At 34.7% G+C, this 17,346-nt stretch overlaps 2 protein-coding genes across 2 annotated transcripts; both read left to right on the top strand.

Moving 5' to 3' along the window:
• Positions 1–1,893: 1,893 nt before the first annotated feature.
• Positions 1,894–8,586, top strand: LOC145329064 (uncharacterized). Its single transcript, XM_080173081.1, has 13 exons — positions 1,894–1,994; positions 3,527–3,653; positions 3,713–3,773; positions 3,857–3,887; positions 4,180–4,325; positions 4,572–5,234; positions 5,415–5,780; positions 5,864–6,040; positions 6,563–6,716; positions 6,899–7,012; positions 7,123–7,360; positions 7,445–7,893; positions 8,158–8,586. The coding sequence occupies exons 2-13, from the start codon at positions 3,531–3,533 to the stop codon at positions 8,243–8,245; spliced, it is 2,610 nt and encodes an 869-aa protein (XP_080029207.1). The 5' UTR covers positions 1,894–1,994; positions 3,527–3,530; the 3' UTR covers positions 8,246–8,586.
• A 4,601-nt stretch (positions 8,587–13,187) lies between these two features.
• On the top strand, positions 13,188–16,988 carry LOC145327581 (uncharacterized). Its single transcript, XM_080171120.1, has 3 exons — positions 13,188–13,233; positions 14,294–16,557; positions 16,618–16,988. Exons 2-3 carry the CDS (start codon positions 14,295–14,297, stop codon positions 16,986–16,988), a joined length of 2,634 nt encoding a protein of 877 aa, XP_080027246.1. The 5' UTR covers positions 13,188–13,233; position 14,294.
• The last annotated feature ends 358 nt before the right edge of the window (positions 16,989–17,346 follow it).

Below are 17,346 nucleotides of genomic sequence, written 5' to 3'. Positions count from 1 at the left end.
CCGGATCGGTTCAGCTGTTGGCGAGATCCTTCGCTACAAACAAACAGACACACAGACAGACATCGTTCTACTTTGTATTATAGATGAACAGACCAAAACCAAAAATTTAAAGAAGCTTTGCTTTAAATGATATTTATTGAGCATAAATTAATCGCCTAGCATATTAACAATATACACTAAGTAAATAGTTACCAGGGAGTAAGGGAGGGGACAATGGGCAATTAATTCAATTTAAGAGATTTCGCTGAAAAGCAATGAAAACCAGATTTTTCAAGAAAATTTTACCAAAATTGTAAAGGGATCATGGTAACCTAATTTAGAACAAAATTAGTTCTAAGAAAAAAATCATTTACTTGAAAATTAAATTATCAACACATCACAATGTAGTAAACATTCTGTAATTAATCACTAGAAAAATCTTGTTTAGAACTACCTCAACCCTTTTGATATATTTATAACTGACCCCAAAATTCAAGCGGTTCTTAGATTATTTAATACATAAATATCACAGTAGAGTTTCTATACATGAAAAGACATTTTCTTGGGAAAAAATATTTGTTAAAACCAGCGATAAATAACAAACTTTTCTGTCTGCATATTCAAAACTAGCTCAGCTAGTTAGCGGGGCATTGATGCGCAAGTCCCCAAAATCAGTAAGAATCTGCTGTATTCGTGCACATTCCCTTTAAGCCAGTCCCCAAAGTCTGAGACTCCTTGAAAATTGAATATTCGATCCATTGTCCCCTCCCTTACTCCCTGAATAGTTACTCTTACAAAAATGTTAAAGATTATAGTTAGCACAAAAATTGGATTATATGTCTTTTTTTATGATAAGTTTGTCTAAAGAAATACCCATAATTATTTTTAAAGTTTGTATTGTCATTTTATATGTTTACTTATTTTTGTATTTTATTTGTTTGTTTGCCTGTCAGTTTGTTTTTTTTGTTTATGTAAATATTGTTTTTTTTTTGTATCCTTTTTCATAGATATTTTTTAATTATCCATCAATTAACTTGTCTGATTATTTGTTTGTAGGTTTTTCAGTGTATCTATGAGCCTATTAGTTGGTCTTCTTGTCTAGAAATTTGTCTGTTTGTCAATCTACCTGTATTAGAGACTGTCTATTTTTTGTCTTTTTCCTATCCAAACTTTAACTACTATTTTTTCTTCCATTGTCCGTTAAAAACAAATAAATTTTATGCTATTTTTCCAGGAAATAATTTAATAGTATTGTAAGAATATACACACCAAAAGAAAGTTCCAGGACTAAAGTATATATTGGAAATGATTAAGGAAGAATAACTCATTACCCAACTGGATATGAAGCAAGAAGCACATATCAGAATAGTATTGGCTATTTTGATATCTCAAATTGTACCGACTGCTTTTGCAGGGATATTAGATTTTCATAAAGTTAATTTAAATTTTTCAAAATTAATAATTTTGCCAATGTTTCAAAGCAACAAAATATAAGAATGTATATACAAGTTTTGATCAAAATTTTAGAGAGGGGTGAATGGGTGGCAAAATTAGGAAATCAGGTCTTAGGACAAACGGAGGAGTGACAAACGTCGTAGTGGATACTTAACCTAACCTTTGCTATTTTAAACCATAGGCTTTTTAAATGCCTAACCCCCTGTGGGGTGCTTATTTCTGTATTAATTACTTAACCTAACCTAACCTGCATAGAACTTAATTAGCTTAATATTTTGAAACTCCTGTGTTTGTCCACAAAGACGTGTGTCACTCTTTCGTTTGTCATGCAACTGGAATTAAAAAAGTTTAAAACTGATAAAAAATGAAACATATTTGCTTGATTCGAATTTCAAAAATAATTTGACTGCTATTAAACAATTTTAAATCTTATGGAAACTGACCCAAATATAAACAGATGATGGTCCTGATGTTGTGTTCTGGACAACTGAATTTAAAACAGCCATACCTGTCTCCTTAACCATTAATGAACCTGTGACAAGTTTTACCATTTGCTTCAGGTAATTTTATTTATATTGATCTTTTTAAGTTCAATCCTTTTTTATCACGTAGTATAGTTTTTTTTGTTTGACTCTGTCGATTTTAATTACAACTTTTTCAGCACCTGCACCTCCAAATAAAGAGCCCTTAGACTGTCTATGTTAAAATTAAATAAGATATATTTTACAAATTAAATGTCAATTGCTATTTTATGTTTTTTCTAATAAACTTAAATTTAGTATAATTAGTTTAAACCATAATTAGGCAAAAATTTATACAGTTGCTTCTTTACTAAAAATCAATAATTTAAATCATACCCTTACTTATACTATCAATAATCGTTCAAAAATTTACTATTTGCTTCTTGTAAATCATTAAAAAGAATAAAGATTTTTAAAAATCCAGTTGATCTCTAATTTGGAAAAATTAAAATAAAAGAGGTGTTATTTTCAATAAGGACCAAGGATACACGCAAATACTTTTTATTCTGACTGCCTGTATAAGAATAAAAAAATGTTTATTTGAAAAATGAAATATAAATTGCTATTTAATGTATTACAATAAACTAAGGAATGCTGTTATTATAATTTTTAAAAGCGAAGCTTTTCTATAATTAGGGTCGGTCCATCCGTCCTACAATTTCAGAGCTTCGCTTTTATGGATGTTGTCATCCTTGTTATAATATCGTTTTAATCATAGTCTGAACAAGGACTATTACATTTGTTAGCGAAGCAGTCAAATTTAAAAGTTTCTTTTGTATATGTAACAAAAAATATTTTGGGTTGTGGAAATTTTTTTTTTTTTTTTGGGGGGGGGCTGTGCCCCCCCCATAATTTTTAATTTTAGTTAAAAAAAATTTTTTTGGGTGGAGTATTTTTCATTTTTGGGGGGGTTGGGGGTGTCCCACCCTCCAAGAAAATAGTTGTAAACCTTCCCAAGACTTACGAGAAGCTACCCTGTTAAGGAGAACCCGATCGGTTTAGCGGTTAGCGAGATCCTTCGAGACACACAGATACACAGACACACAGATAAACATCCTGTTACTTTAGTATAAGGATTACCATATTTTTAAATTAAACAGGAGGATGCAAAAGTTAAAGATGGACGAGGTTGGGAATGGTAGTGGAACTAAGTGAAGGGCAGAGCATTACCAATAGACATACAAACAAAAAATATAGAGTAGCTGCTCTACTAAAGTCCATAATAGGAAGTGACTGTTGAAGAATAATGTAGTTTTAAATCATAATACAGTTTTAAATATTTCAGAGAATGTTAAAGTCATTTTAATACAATTTATCGTATTTATTCGAATCCGGTGGATAGGAACCGGTTCTCATCCATACGAAAAAACTATGTCTAGCATCGTATTATATCCAGCTTTCTACGAATATAAAAATGTACAATCATAAGATTAAAACCAGTTTTTTTTACCCGTGCCTACGGCACCTATGGGCTAAAAAACTGGTTTTAATCTTATAATTGTACATTCTATATCCGCGGAAAGCCGTTTATAATACGATGCGAGAAATAACTATTTTAAAATTAAATTAAGGTTTATGGAAGAGGCATTTGGAAAAAGTATTCTCAGGATTTACGATGAGGCCCAAGGCATGCTGGTTCACTTTGATAAACTTTCTGATAGAAACTTCAACGTTTTCAAAGTAAATGTTTTTGGACAGGTATATCCCAATGAAATATTGTAAAACTAAAATTGCAATTCATTCATACTTTATTTTAGATGAGACTTTTCAAGAAGTCAATGGAACCCCATCAATGGCACAGTGTGTGTATTATATTAGGTACATATAAATTATTGAATATTTAAATATTTTTAGATAATTAGTTATCAGATTATAATTAGATGATTTTTGTTTCATTTTAGAACTTGAAAAGAAAAAACTTCTAGTAATAAGGTAAATATTTTGTTTAGATTTAATAAATTGTTTTCCAGTACTGCCTTGAAACCATTTATAAACTGGTGGATTAGAACCAGATTTCTACAATATAAAATTGTACAATCATATAATTCAAGCCAGTTTTTTTAGCCCATGCATATAAGGGCTAACAAACTGGTTTTAATCCTATAATTGTACATTATTATATCCGAGGAATGCTGTTTATAATAAAATGCAATAAATAATATTTTCATTAGGTTAATAGTTATGTAATACAAATAAATATGTTTAATGTTATTTTTATTTACAGTAATGGAGATATAAGTTTGGATACATCAATCCCAGCATTGAGTAATGTGACTGGTTTTACTGATACTACACAAGCAAAGTTGTTTCCAGATATTCTTGAGTATGGAAAAATTGGTGAAATCAACATGTGGAATGCACTTCAGTCAGGTTTAGTTTTTTCCTTTTTTAGTTTGCCCCTCCTTGCTTCAAGTTTATTATCCTTATCAGAGGTTTAGGGTAATGCAATGTATTTAGTGTTTGTTGAAAAAAACATCAATTTTCCACATCATCGATAACAATCCAAATATCTTTTTTTATGTTGCTAATATTTTCATTATATTGATTGTTAGAAATATTTTAGGAGATATAGGAATGGATATCATTCTACTTAGCATTGTAGGTATTTTTTTTTAGTGGATGATTGTACAAAGTGGACAAAATGTTTACTCTACAAGGAAAAGGAATTTAAAGGAAACATTATAACTTGGCCTATTCAAGTATCAACAACAGGCTCTGGTGGAACAAATGTAGAATCAACTCTAGCTACTACATCATCCAACTCTACTTCAACTACAACTAACACTACTTCAAGTTCAACTGATGTTGGCTCAAGCAACACAACAGGATCACAAACTTCAACAGATGGAACAACTAATTCAACATCAACTGATATCTCAACAAATACAACAGGACAAGAAACTACAAGAGCAGCTTTTAGACAGAGACCAACAGAGTTAGCTAAAATCAAAGTAGATACAATGCCAGTAAATGACTTTTGTGAGTATAAGGCTCTAACCATAATGATGTTACCCTCAAAACGTACATTTGAAGAATCAATTCTGGCCTGTAAGCAGCTCAAATCTACAATCTACACTTACAAGGATTCAGTTTCCAAACAATTACCTGAAGCACCAATGGAATCTTGGAGTGATTGTATTTGGACAGGCCATACAAGAAATTCCAATGGTCAGTTCATAGCTAGGTATGATGGAAATTCAAGCATTGATCAAACAAAATTGAACTGGATGTGGGGGGAACCAAATGGGGATGACTTGCAAGAATGCTCTACGCTTCATGGTAAGACGAATATTTTTTTTGTTATTTTCATCTTAAATCTTTAACTTATTTTGATAATGCTTACCTTTTAAATATTAGTTTCAGAAAGTATTAGGCAAAGTAAAGAAAAAAAATCTTAGATTAACTATTGGATAAATAAGGAGTGCTTAATTAGTATTAAAACTAAATATTAATTTTTAGGTTTTAATTCTGTTGAAGTTAAAGATACTGATTGTGCAGAGAAATGTATCACAACCTGTGATATCAACAAACCATTAACCTTCAGAATTCAAACAGAAAATTTCATGAGTGCTTTTTCTGACCCCAACCTGATAAGAGATACCATATCAGCAGATTTTGCCTTTGTACCAAATTATGATTTTCCCAACAATACTGTTTTTAAATCCTACAGTGGAGATATTTTTAAAATGAAAGATTATACACATTGGATGACTACAAAAGCTGATGGAACAACCCTTCTTGAGACTGAGGTATCCGGATTTCCTCTGGGAATTGTTCAGTGGAATTTTGCCAAGGAAGCGCAACAAAAAATGATGAATACTACAGGTTTTATATTTGATTTTAAAATCATAACCTACATATTATTATATCATCATGTTTAGCTTTGTATTAATTTTGCCTTTTTTCAGGTATGAGTGGAGATAATCTTCCTAATGTGTTTTCTTTTAATATAAATGCCTGTAACTCATCTGAATTCGGTTGCAGCAATGGCATCTGCATTCCCAGATTTGAAAGATGTAACATGAGATCTGAATGTTCTGACGGAGAGGATGAAACAAATTGTAATTCAATAGTAACACCGCCAGGTAATGTGTCTTCAGGGCAAATTAGTCACGAAACCTATCTCCACATAATTCTGGTGGTTAAAAACATTATCAAATGGTTCTAGCCGGTAGCTGTTGGTACTAGAATTAAACCCAAAATATGTTTTAAAAGTTGATTCCTACGCAATTAATGACGAATTTGCCCTGAAAATAGGCAAAAAAAACGGCTTAACGGCTGAGCCTCCAGCCTTTACTTTTCCAACTTTTTGTTTGACTTAGAGAAAATAGACCTACCAAGGATTACTCATGTAAAATTTCAGATTGAAATTCGAAAGTGCCATATAATCATTGATTACGAGATGGTTACATTACCCTCTCCCCCCTTAATTAAAAAATACATACTTTTATCCCTTTTATTCCTTCCACCAGGGTAAATAAACAAGTTAGCACAAAAATGAAATAATCTTCTCATTACCAGAATATTCTTTTTACTTTCGTAGATAAATTTTTAAAATTGATAAAATTCATCTAGATATTGACCTGCATACTTATTGTAATTTGTAGGATATAACAATCTTGTACCACTGAACTCAAAGAGTGACTCCTTGGACCTACACATGAAGATTTCATTGCTGAACATGCTTGACATGAATCTTGATGAAACAACATTTACAATGCTCTTTACTATGGATATCATGTGGATGGATAAAAGACTAAGGTACATTTTATGTTTAGAAATAATTTAAAATTAATTAATGTACAATAGTTAATAGTACTAACATTGTGTATTCATATATTGTTAACTTATTGCTTGCATTTAATTACATAAACTATAGTTTGGCAAATTATTTATTATGCTTTTAATTAGTTAAGCAAACTAATTCATTCATTAATTTTTAGTTACCGAAACTTGCAGCCAGGGTTCAACACAGTTAGGCACGAAGAATGGAAAAATATTTGGATCCCTGATATCATAATGCATAACACCAAGCAAAGAGGACATACTGCTTACAGGTAATGGATAAAGAAAATTTTCAAAAATTTACTGAATCTTTAAAATCCAGAATTTATACATTTGCATATATTGTACTTAAATGCTAATTCTTCTTTTCGTAAACTTTAAGAGATGATGAAATGCACAGCCAAGTTCAACTGAGACTAGTTAATGATGCAGACTACACTTCTAAATATACAGTCCACTACAACAACTTTAACTACAAAGGAGACAATGTTGAGATCAATAAAATCAACACATATGCATACTCATTTGTTTGTATGTATCACTGGCAGTGGTATCCATTTGACTCACAACTATGCCAAATGAAGTTTCAGCTGTATGTGGCACAGTCAGATCAGATTCAGGTAGGGCACTTATCTTTGTATTGAAATCAATGACAACATCATTTTAAAAATAAAAGACTTTAATCATTACATTTACTTTTACAGGTTAATGTAACAACTGAGAGTACTGTAACAGAATATTCAACTTTCTCTCTAAACATGACACAGACTACGGTAGAACGAGACCCTAAAACTGGATATATCATTGTGTCAATTGACATTAAGTCTATTCGTGACTTTACTCCTTTACTTTTGAATACCTACCTGCCCACATTTATACTTACAATCATCAACCAGCTCACCAATTACTTTGTTGGCTTTGACATGTTTGAGGGTATCATCACCATCAATGCAACTGTGCTTATGACCCTGGCTTCACTGTTCATCTCTGTGTTCAACTCAATGCCCCAGTCCACCTACATCAAGATGATGGATATCTGGATGATTGTGACTTTTGTGTATCCTTTTGCCATCATTTTCCTGCACACTGTAGTACATGTTCAGTATAAGAAAAATGTAAAGAAAGCTGGAGCAAGAGTCACATTTTTGCTGAGGTAGAGATTGAAATACTTCAAAATGCATTTTTAGCATCACAAATATTTGTTTATTATTATAATTTTTCTGCAGAAATGATAAAAAAATCATTTCGAAAAGAGCCCTGGACCTTTTTATGTGAATTAAAATTTTGATTTTTTTTAAGTGTCAGCCATTTCTCTGCTTTTTTTTGAAGTTAGGATACTTAAAATTTTGATAAAAATGTCTAGAGTTTTTACAAGATTATATTTGGTAAGTATTTTGTCATCCTTGTTTATTTTTAGGTTCAGCCAAGTGATGTTACCTGTTTTATTTGTCATATTCTCAATCATCTACTGGATTGTTGGCCTCAGAAAATATGCAAGCAACTAATTCCACAAAAGTTGTTCATAGTATGTCCTATCTTTAAAATTGTAAAGATTTTTCCTGTATGACTTCGAAACCGATTAATATCCACTGGATTAGAACCAGTTTCCAGCCATACTGAAAAATCATGTATAGCATAATATCAAAGATAATTTTCCAAGAATATTAAAGTAAAAATCCTAAAATCCAAGGACTTTAACCCCATGGAGCTAACCTAACTGGTTTTAATCTTATATTTTTTAATTTCAATATCCGCGGAAATTTGCTATGAATTAAGGGCTGGTCAGTGAATCTAAAGTTAATTATTTTGGTGTTCCTGGACTATGGGTACTAGAACCGACATAACTTTAAAATTTTGCCTTTTAAAAAGACTTTTTGCAGTAGCGCAGAATTCACTCATTGTGAGACAGAACTATATACTAAATTTTTTTCTCAGATTTATTGTCCAAATTAATAGAGTTTCCAAAATTTTTGTTTTCTGGACAAATCTGGTTTGGGTGATTACAAATCTAAAATTGAATTAATTGCCCAGTTTCCTTTTATCCCTGAGTTTTACTATCATCTCCCTTTTCTGAGATGGGTTTTTGAAAGATGAATGCTGCGTTTTTTTGATTGATTGATTGACTAAACAGAGTATACAACTATTTATTTAATCATTTTGCTTTTGTTGTTACGGCCTTCTTAGAACAAAAACAAATGATTTTAAATCCATTTTTGCTGCATATTAATTGATGCATCTTTTTAGAGCTGTATAAGACATTATACAAATGGCTAAAATAATAACTTTAAAATTTAGAATTCTTAAGTTGTATACTCTGTTGAAATCGTACGGGGCATTGATCTTAAAGATCTGATAAGGATTTTAACAGAGTATACAACTTAAGAATTCAAAATTTTAAGATTATTATTTTAGCCATTTGTATAATTCGCTTTTGTTTGTACGGCCTTCATAGAAGAAAAACAAATTATCTTCAATCAATTTTTGCTGCATATTAATTAATGCATCTTTTTAGAGCTGTATTAGACATCATACAAATGGCTAAAATAATAATTTTAAAATTTTGAATTCTTAAGTTGTATACTCTGTATAACGATATCGTCTTCGTTTAATCAATCAATGTCTAAAAAATGTCGAAAAAACGCGGCTTTCTTTTTTTAAGAACCCATCTCTGTTGTCAATGTCATTTTAGCAAGTTTGACCGAAAGCCCTGTACAGTTATAATGGGTTTAATGGGTATATGATATACGTGGAAATTATGACAGAGGAAAAATTGTCGTCAATGTAGGTTGCTAACGTGTAATCAATTTATTAGTTTGTTCGTTCATCCAGTAGGACGGAGTAAAAGGTGTGCAATCCCGATGTGAGTTTCACTTTATAGAGAACATGGAAATCTGGTTTAACATCCAAGTAATAATATATCCATTAATTGTTTGGATAAAAAGACAACATAATTTCCGCACTAGTTTCATAAAATTACATAATTTTGTATCTAATAATCTATGCTACTAATACAAGTTTTATTACATGGTCATAATTTATAAAGATATTTTTGTATTATAGAGGCTGTATAATTATTTTTGTAAACTGCAACCAATTGTAAAATATTGATTCTTATAAATATAGTCAAGCCCAAACTGTTTTACTTTTTTTCTGTATTTTAAATTAAAGTTGCAACGCTACCTTACGAGCTTGTTTGAATTGGCAAATAACGTCGATTTCTGCATTTTAAATGTAGTTTTTAAGCTACTTGTATCTATGAAATTTTTAGTAGCGAAGCTACTCTATAATTCAAAATGTCCGTCCGTCTGCCCGTCTGTCAGAGACAGAAAGGGGGGAACGTGATTTACGACTCCAATTAAAGATAGAAGGCGGACATTTTCGGGGATTAAATATGTTAACATTCTTTATTTAATTTATAATAGTTATTTCTCGCATCGTATTATAAACAGCTTTCCGCGGATATAGAATGTACAATTACAAGATTAAAACCAGTTTTTTAGCCCCGGGGTGCCGAAGGCACCGGCTAAAAAAACTGGTATTAACCTTATGATTGTACATTTTTATATTCGTAGAAAGCTGGATATAATTCGATGCTAGACATAGTTTTTTCGTATGGATGAGAACCGGTTCCTATCCACCGGATTCGAATGAATACGAGAAATAAGTTTCTTTTATTTGTTTTATTTTTTTACAGTGCATATTGCAATGGAAAATATTAAACAAAAACTAACATGCCCATTCATATTTTTACTAAGTTTCATTAAGATTCGTCAATTAATTAAGGTGCTAGATCGATTCCTATATTTATAAGTTTTTATGATTTTCTCAACTCCTATTCAAGATAGACGGCTGATATTTTCAGGGATTGAATACTTTAATATTCTGCATACTTTAATAAGGTTTTATTGAGATTTGCCTATTGGTTGGGTTGCTTGTTCGATTCCATGATTTTCTTTACTCCTATTTTGTCATCCTTGTTTTCATAATTAATCAATTACTTTGCTCACATATCTAATAAGTAATGTCTTAACAAGGAAACTAATGTTTAGAGTAGTGTTGCATCATCAATGTTCTTGATACAATTATTGAAAATTTTATTTTGAGATAAATGTACATAAAGGGCCAGTATGAAAAGACCTAAGAAAACCTAATTTGTAACAAAAAATGGGTTTAATAGTTAATTCTCGCATCGTATTATAAATGGCTCTGCGGATATAGAATGTACAATTATAAGATTAAAACTAGTTTTTTTTAGCCCCGAGGTGCCGAAGGCGCCGGCTAAAAAAACTGGTTTTAATCTTATGATTGTACATTTCTATATTCGTAGAAAACTGGATATAATACGATGCTAGACATAGTTTTTTCGTATGGATGAGAACCGGTTCCTGTCCACCGGATTCGAATGAATACGAGAAATGTTATTATAGACTAGATTTTTAAAGATATTTTCCAGTATGGCTTCTAAACCGATTAATATCCACTAGATCAGAAACGGTTCTCAGCCATACTAAAAAATCATGTATAGCATCGTATTATACATTTTTTTCCACAAATATCAAAATTAAAAATCATAAAATTAATAGTTATTTTGTTAGCCTTTGTCTTCGATCCCACGTTAGCAAAACAGTTTATAAACTTCATAATGTTTCATTTTAATATCTGCGAAAAGCTGTCTAAAATACGATGCGATACATAACTATCACTTGTTGATCTCAAAAACGGCTTCTTTTATAATATTCCCTTTTTTCAAGAAAGGTCTTTAATGGGCTGAAATGATAATAGTATCAACATATTGGTAGGATATGGAATAATTTAAAGAAGTTTGGAAATTTCCTCTATTTGAAAAGTAGTTATGTTTTTAACATGTCTTAAAATAGGGTAAATCCCCCTTCCCTTTCACCAAAACTTTTTGTTTTATTTACAACAGGTAAACTTACAAGTTTGCTCAATTAGAAAACTCGATACCAAGCCGTGCATTCCCAAACTCCGCCCACTTAATAATTCTACCCTTCTTGCTAAGGATAACAAAACAGGTTAAACACAAAAACTACAAAAAAAATTACGATATTAAAAAAATATGGCCGTTTCCCTAAAAATGCTTAGTCAAGCAGAATTAAATAAAGAAATAATTTAACAAATTTGTAAAAAGAAGTTTTTTGTTTATCTTATAATTTAGGAGGTTAGGTTATATCGAGTACTGAGTAGCCCCCGCAGGGTTAGGGAACACCAGAGTTTGGTCCACAGCTCCCCTTCATTTCAACTAATTTAAATTAAAATGAGTGACTTTCTTCTGTGCCAGCATAACTCTAAAGGCTTTTAAATTAAAACAAGGATGACAACATTCATAAAAGCGAAGCACTCAAACGGTAGGACAAACGGACATTAACACTTGTATAGTGTCAGAACTGAATAATCAGAATGTAAATGTATAAGAGTCAAAGCAAAATTGTAAGTAAATTTGTTGAAAAACTGCATGATTCAGGATAATGTTTATGGATATACTTACATTTTTAGGACTTGATTATAGAGTTGCTTCGCTAACTACATTATACTTTGTTGTTCCAGGAATCAATATACCAAAAATCAGATCAATCGGATGATTAGATGACATAAAAATTTGTTGTTAAAAAAAGGTAAAAAAACAACATGTTTAAAATGGACGTACGGACATTTTGGTAATAATTATAGAGTTGCTATGCTTTCTAAATCGTACCTAACTACTAAAGGAATCACCATTCAAAATTTGAAATCAATAGGACAATTCTAACATGCCTAAATTAACGAAAAAAGCTATCCGGTACGGACGTACGGACGGACCAACCCTAATTATAGAAAAGCTTCGCTTTAAAAAAAAAGTTTAGTCTATTACAAAATAGCTAATAAAAAAAAACTTTTTATTTGCTGTTGTATAAGTATACTGTGCAAAAATGAGTTGTATACTATATTGCAGGGATCTTAAGGGATAAGACAATGGTTTATAAATTGATGTACTTTCACAATGATGATACACAAAATTACCCCTTCTGTAGATTACAATTAGTTGTTGAAACTTTTAAATAATTAACTAATGAACAAACCAAACAAAATTCCTTATAGTCGAGTCCCTAAAATTGTTGAGCCAACAAATAAATATTTTTAATAAAACTTTGGGGACCAGTGTAATAAACAGCCCAATTTTCCCTCCCTTCCTGACTATATTGACTACACTCTTTTTTAAAATTTAATACTTTTATTCTCAAACATGTGATATTTCCCCCCCCCCCCCCCAACCAGTTTGACCGTCAAGGCTTGCTTTCTTTGCATTAATGTCTTACATGATATATTGACTCCACCCACTTTTGAAACTTAATCCTAACATTATCAAACACATGATAACCCCCCCCCCCCCCAACCCCGCAACCAGTTTGACCGTCCAGGCTAATTTTCATTGCGCACTAATAGTTTTATATCATTAGTAAGCTAATAACACTTGTACAGCAAACAAGTTATCCAGGTAAAATTTGTAATCACAATTTTCTATGTGAATTACAATGTTTTAATATCTAAGCTAATCTATAATTAGAAACGTCCGTCTATCCGTATGCTAAAGTGAAAATGTGATTTTTTTTGTAACGTTTCCTGTTATCAGAATATATGTAATAACGTCTGTTAGTCCAACAGTAATTCTCTAAAAGAATTTAATATTTATAGGGAATATTGTATATGCTTGATTTTATTCCTTACACCCGTCTCACAGTGCGTTTGCAGGTGCTTTGACTTTTGTGTCAGAATCTAAATTGGGACAGAGTGCATTTCATTACCCTAGGTTAGTTAACTTTTCAACAAAATCTAAAATGCAGCCGTTTTTGAGAAAATTAGAATTGAAAATTTCAAGTTCAATTTTCATCCACTAGGAGTTACCGCATAATCATGACAAGAAAAGCAAAGATTATTTATTTAAAATTTTGAACAAGTTTGCTTTTATAAAGTTCTTCATAAAACCAACCCTTAAGTGAGTTAATTCATGGCCATTTTTTCAGTTGCTTTGCTAAGGTCACGGAAATTTAGCCTTAAATAAATCATATATAGAGGTTTTATGACAGACTTTATAAAAGCAAAGTTGTTCAAAATTTCAAATAATAATATTTGCTTTCCTTGTCATGATTATGTGGTAACTCCTAGTGGATGAAAATTGAACTTGAAATTTTCAAAACTAATTTTCTCAAAACGGCTGCATTTTAGATTTTGTTGAAAAGTGAAATAAAGTTAACTAACCTAGGATAATACACTATGTCCCAATTTAGGTTCTGACACAAAAGTCAAAGCACCTTCATACGCAATGTGGTCTATTTCTATTGCAGATTTCTTTAGCCAATAAACAATTAAACCTCAACTCTATAAATTTGATTGACTATTGGTTAACACTTTCTGTCTGTACATCTGTGTTATGTACATACATCAGCTTAGGCCTTCTTATGCAACATAACTAAAAATTGCAATACTTTTTAACATTGTTTAATGTTTTATCTACTTATGGAAATATAATTCATTAACATTATAAATCAATATTTTAGGATGAAATTCCTGGTCGCCTTGCTGTTGGTCTGTCAACTGGCGACACTAGTCCTGCCAAACCCTATACTCCATAGACCCCATAGACCACATTTAGAACGAATTCTTGGAGATTTATTTGGCAACAGATTTGGACGTCCTCATGGACATGGACATGGTCATGGTCATGATCATGGTCACGGTCACGGACATGGTCATGGAAAAGGTCATGGACATGGAAATGGAGGAATTGGAGGTGGTATCAGTGGAGGTGCTGGAGGAGGAATAGGAGGTGGAACTGGAGGAGGAGGTGCAGGATTTGGAATTGGCGGAGGATTTGGTGGCGGAGCAAATGCAGGTGGCGGTGGTGGAGGAGGAGGTGGTGGAGGAACTGGAAATGGTGGTACAGGGTTTGGATTTGGCGGAGGATTTGGTGCAGGAGCAAATGGAGGAGGTGGAGGAGGAGGTGGTGGTGGTGGTGGTGGATCTACAGGTACTGGAGGTGGTGCAGGATTTGGATTTGGCGGAGGTTTTGGAAGTGGAGCAAATGGAGGAGGTGGCGGTGGAGGAGGTGGCGCTGGAGGAGGAATTAAAGGCGGTGCAGGAGGAGGAATTGGTGGTGGTGCAGGAGGAGGAATTGGAGGTGGAACTGGAGGTGGAATTGGAGGTGGAATTGGTGGTGGTGCTGGAGGAGGAATTGGCGGAGGTGCAGGAGGTGGAATTGGTGGTGGTGCTGGAGGAGGAATTGGCGGAGGTGCAGGAGGAGGAATTGGCGGAGGTGCAGGAGGAGGAATTGGCGGAGGTGCAGGAGGTGGACTTGGTGGTGGTGCTGGAGGTGGAATAGGAGGTGGAACTGGAGGTGGAATTGGCGGAGGTGCAGGAGGAGGAATTGGCGGAGGTGCAGGAGGTGGAATTGGTGGTGGTGCTGGAGGAGGAATTGGAGGTGGAATAGGAGGTATAATTGGAGGTGGAATTGGTGGAGGTGCAGGAGGAGGAATTGGCGGAGGTGCAGGAGGAGGAGGTGGTGGGGGAACTGGAAATGGAGGTACAGGTTTTGGATTTGGCGGAGGATTTGGTGCAGGAGCAAATGGAGGAGGTGGAGGAGGAGGTGGTGGTGGTGGATCTACAGGTACTGGAGGTGGTGCAGGATTTGGATTTGGCGGAGGTTTTGGAAGTGGAGCAAATGGAGGAGGTGGCGGTGGAGGAGGTGGCGCAGGAGGAGGAATTGGTGGTGGTGCTGGAGGAGGAATTGGAGGTGGAATTGGCGGAGGTGCAGGAGGAGGAATTCGCGGAGGTGCAGGAGGAGGAATTGGCGGAGGTGCAGGAGGAGGAATTGGCGGAGGTGCAGGAGGTGGAATTGGTGGTGGTGCTGGAGGAGGAATTGGAGGTGGAATAGGAGGTGGAATTGGAGGTGGAATTGGCGGAGGTGCAGGAGGTGGAATTGGTGGTGGTGCTGGAGGAATTGGCGGAGGTGCAGGAGGTGGAATTGATGGTGGTGCTGGAGGAGGAATTGGAGGTGGAATTGGAGAAGGAATTGGCGGAGGTACAGGAGGTGGAATTGGTGGTGGTGCTGGAGGAGGAATTGGAGGTGGAATAGGAGGTGGAACTGGAGGAGGAGGTGCAGGATTTGGATTTGGCGGAGGATTTGGTGGCGGTGCAAATGGAGGTGGCGGTGGTGGAGGAGGAGGAGGAGGTGGTAGTGGAACTGGAAATGGAGGGGCAGGGTTTGGATTTGGCGGAGGATTTGGTGCAGGAGCAAATGGTGGAGGTGGAGGAGGAGGTGGTGGTGGTGGATCTACAGGTACTGGAGGTGGTGCAGGATTCGGATTTGGCGGAGGTGCAGGAGGAGGAATTAACGGAGGTAAAGGAGGAGGAATTGTTGGAGGTACAGGAAGTGGACTTGGTGGAGGTGCTGGAGGAGGAATTGGTGGAGAAGCTGGAGATGGAATTGGAGGTGGTGCTGGAGGAGGAATTGGTGTAGGTGTAGGAGGAGGCATAGGCGGTGGAATTGGTGGAGGAGGAGGAATTGGTGGTGGTGCTGGAGGAGGCATAGGTGGTGGAGCTGGAGGAGGAATACGTGGTGGTGCTGGAGGAGGCATAGGTGGTGGAGCTGGAGGAGGAATTGGAGGTGGAATTGGTGGAGGAGGTGGAACTGGTGGTGGTGCTGGAGGAGGAATTGGTGTAGGTGCAGGAGGAGGCATAGGAGTTGGAATTGGTGGAGGAGGAGGAAGTGGTGGTGGTGCTGGAGGAGGCATAGGTGGTGGAGCTGGAGGAGGAATTGGTGGTGGTGCTGAAGGAGGCATAGGTGGTGGAGCTGGAGGAGGAATTGGAGGTGGAATTGGTGGAGGTGCTGGAGGAGGAATTGGTGGAGGTGGAGGAATCGGTGGAGGTGCTGGATCTACTGGTACAGCAGGTGGATCAGGATTCGGATTTGGCGGAGGTTTTGGTAATGGAGCTAATGGAGGCGGTGGAGGAGGAGGTGGAGGTGGTGGATCTACGGGTACAGGAGGAGGAGCAGGATTTGGATTCGGCGGAGGTTTTGGTGGCGGAGCAAATGGAGGAGGCGGTGGTGGAGGAGGTGGTGGAGGTGGATCTACAGGTGCTGGAGTTGGTGCAGGATTTGGATTTGGTGGAGGTCTTGGAGGAGGTGGTGGAGGAGGAGGGGGAGGTGGTGGAAAGTTTCCAGTAGGATTACCATTTGGTTTCCCATTTGGTTAAATAAAAATCATAGTTTATATATAAATTTATTTATTTGTTTTGTGATTTTATTTATTTAAATTTATCTTTATCTAAAAAGTTTTTATATATTAAATTATTATAATTATATTTATCTATTTAAAATAAATCTTAAGATGCGACTATAATATTTTTAATTAATTTAAATTCTAAAAAATATTACATCGAAAATATTTTTACTACATTTTGGTTAAGGGAATCTTCACAAATAAAATTTAAAATTATATTCCGTCTTTTCAAAGCCAATACAATCAAATGGAAGTACAAAAAGAGTTATAGAGTAAAGGCTCAGTAGTGAGAGGAATCTCCACAAGAAGTATTAGTCTATCTCAAATGATAT

Source organism: Acartia tonsa, chromosome 9, assembly GCF_053477335.1.
Source record: "Acartia tonsa isolate MP-2025a chromosome 9, ASM5347733v1, whole genome shotgun sequence".
NCBI lineage: Eukaryota > Metazoa > Arthropoda > Copepoda > Calanoida > Acartiidae > Acartia > Acartia tonsa.
This window is presented reverse-complemented; position numbering and strand designations above follow the sequence as displayed.

Bases quoted from the DNA above. Each gene is read 5' to 3' on its own strand.
- LOC145329064 (XM_080173081.1), top strand. From the start codon at position 3,531: ATGGAAGAGGCATTTGGAAAAAGTATTCTCAGGATTTACGATGAGGCC. The intron at 3,888-4,179 runs GTAAATATTTTG...TTTTATTTACAG, and splicing joins AAAAAACTTCTAGTAATAAG to TAATGGAGATATAAGTTTGG. The intron at 7,361-7,444 runs GTAGGGCACTTA...TTACTTTTACAG, and splicing joins CACAGTCAGATCAGATTCAG to GTTAATGTAACAACTGAGAG.
- LOC145327581 (XM_080171120.1), top strand. From the start codon at position 14,295: ATGAAATTCCTGGTCGCCTTGCTGTTGGTCTGTCAACTGGCGACACTA. The intron at 16,558-16,617 runs GTGCTGAAGGAG...GAATTGGTGGAG, and splicing joins TGGAGGAGGAATTGGTGGTG to GTGCTGGAGGAGGAATTGGT.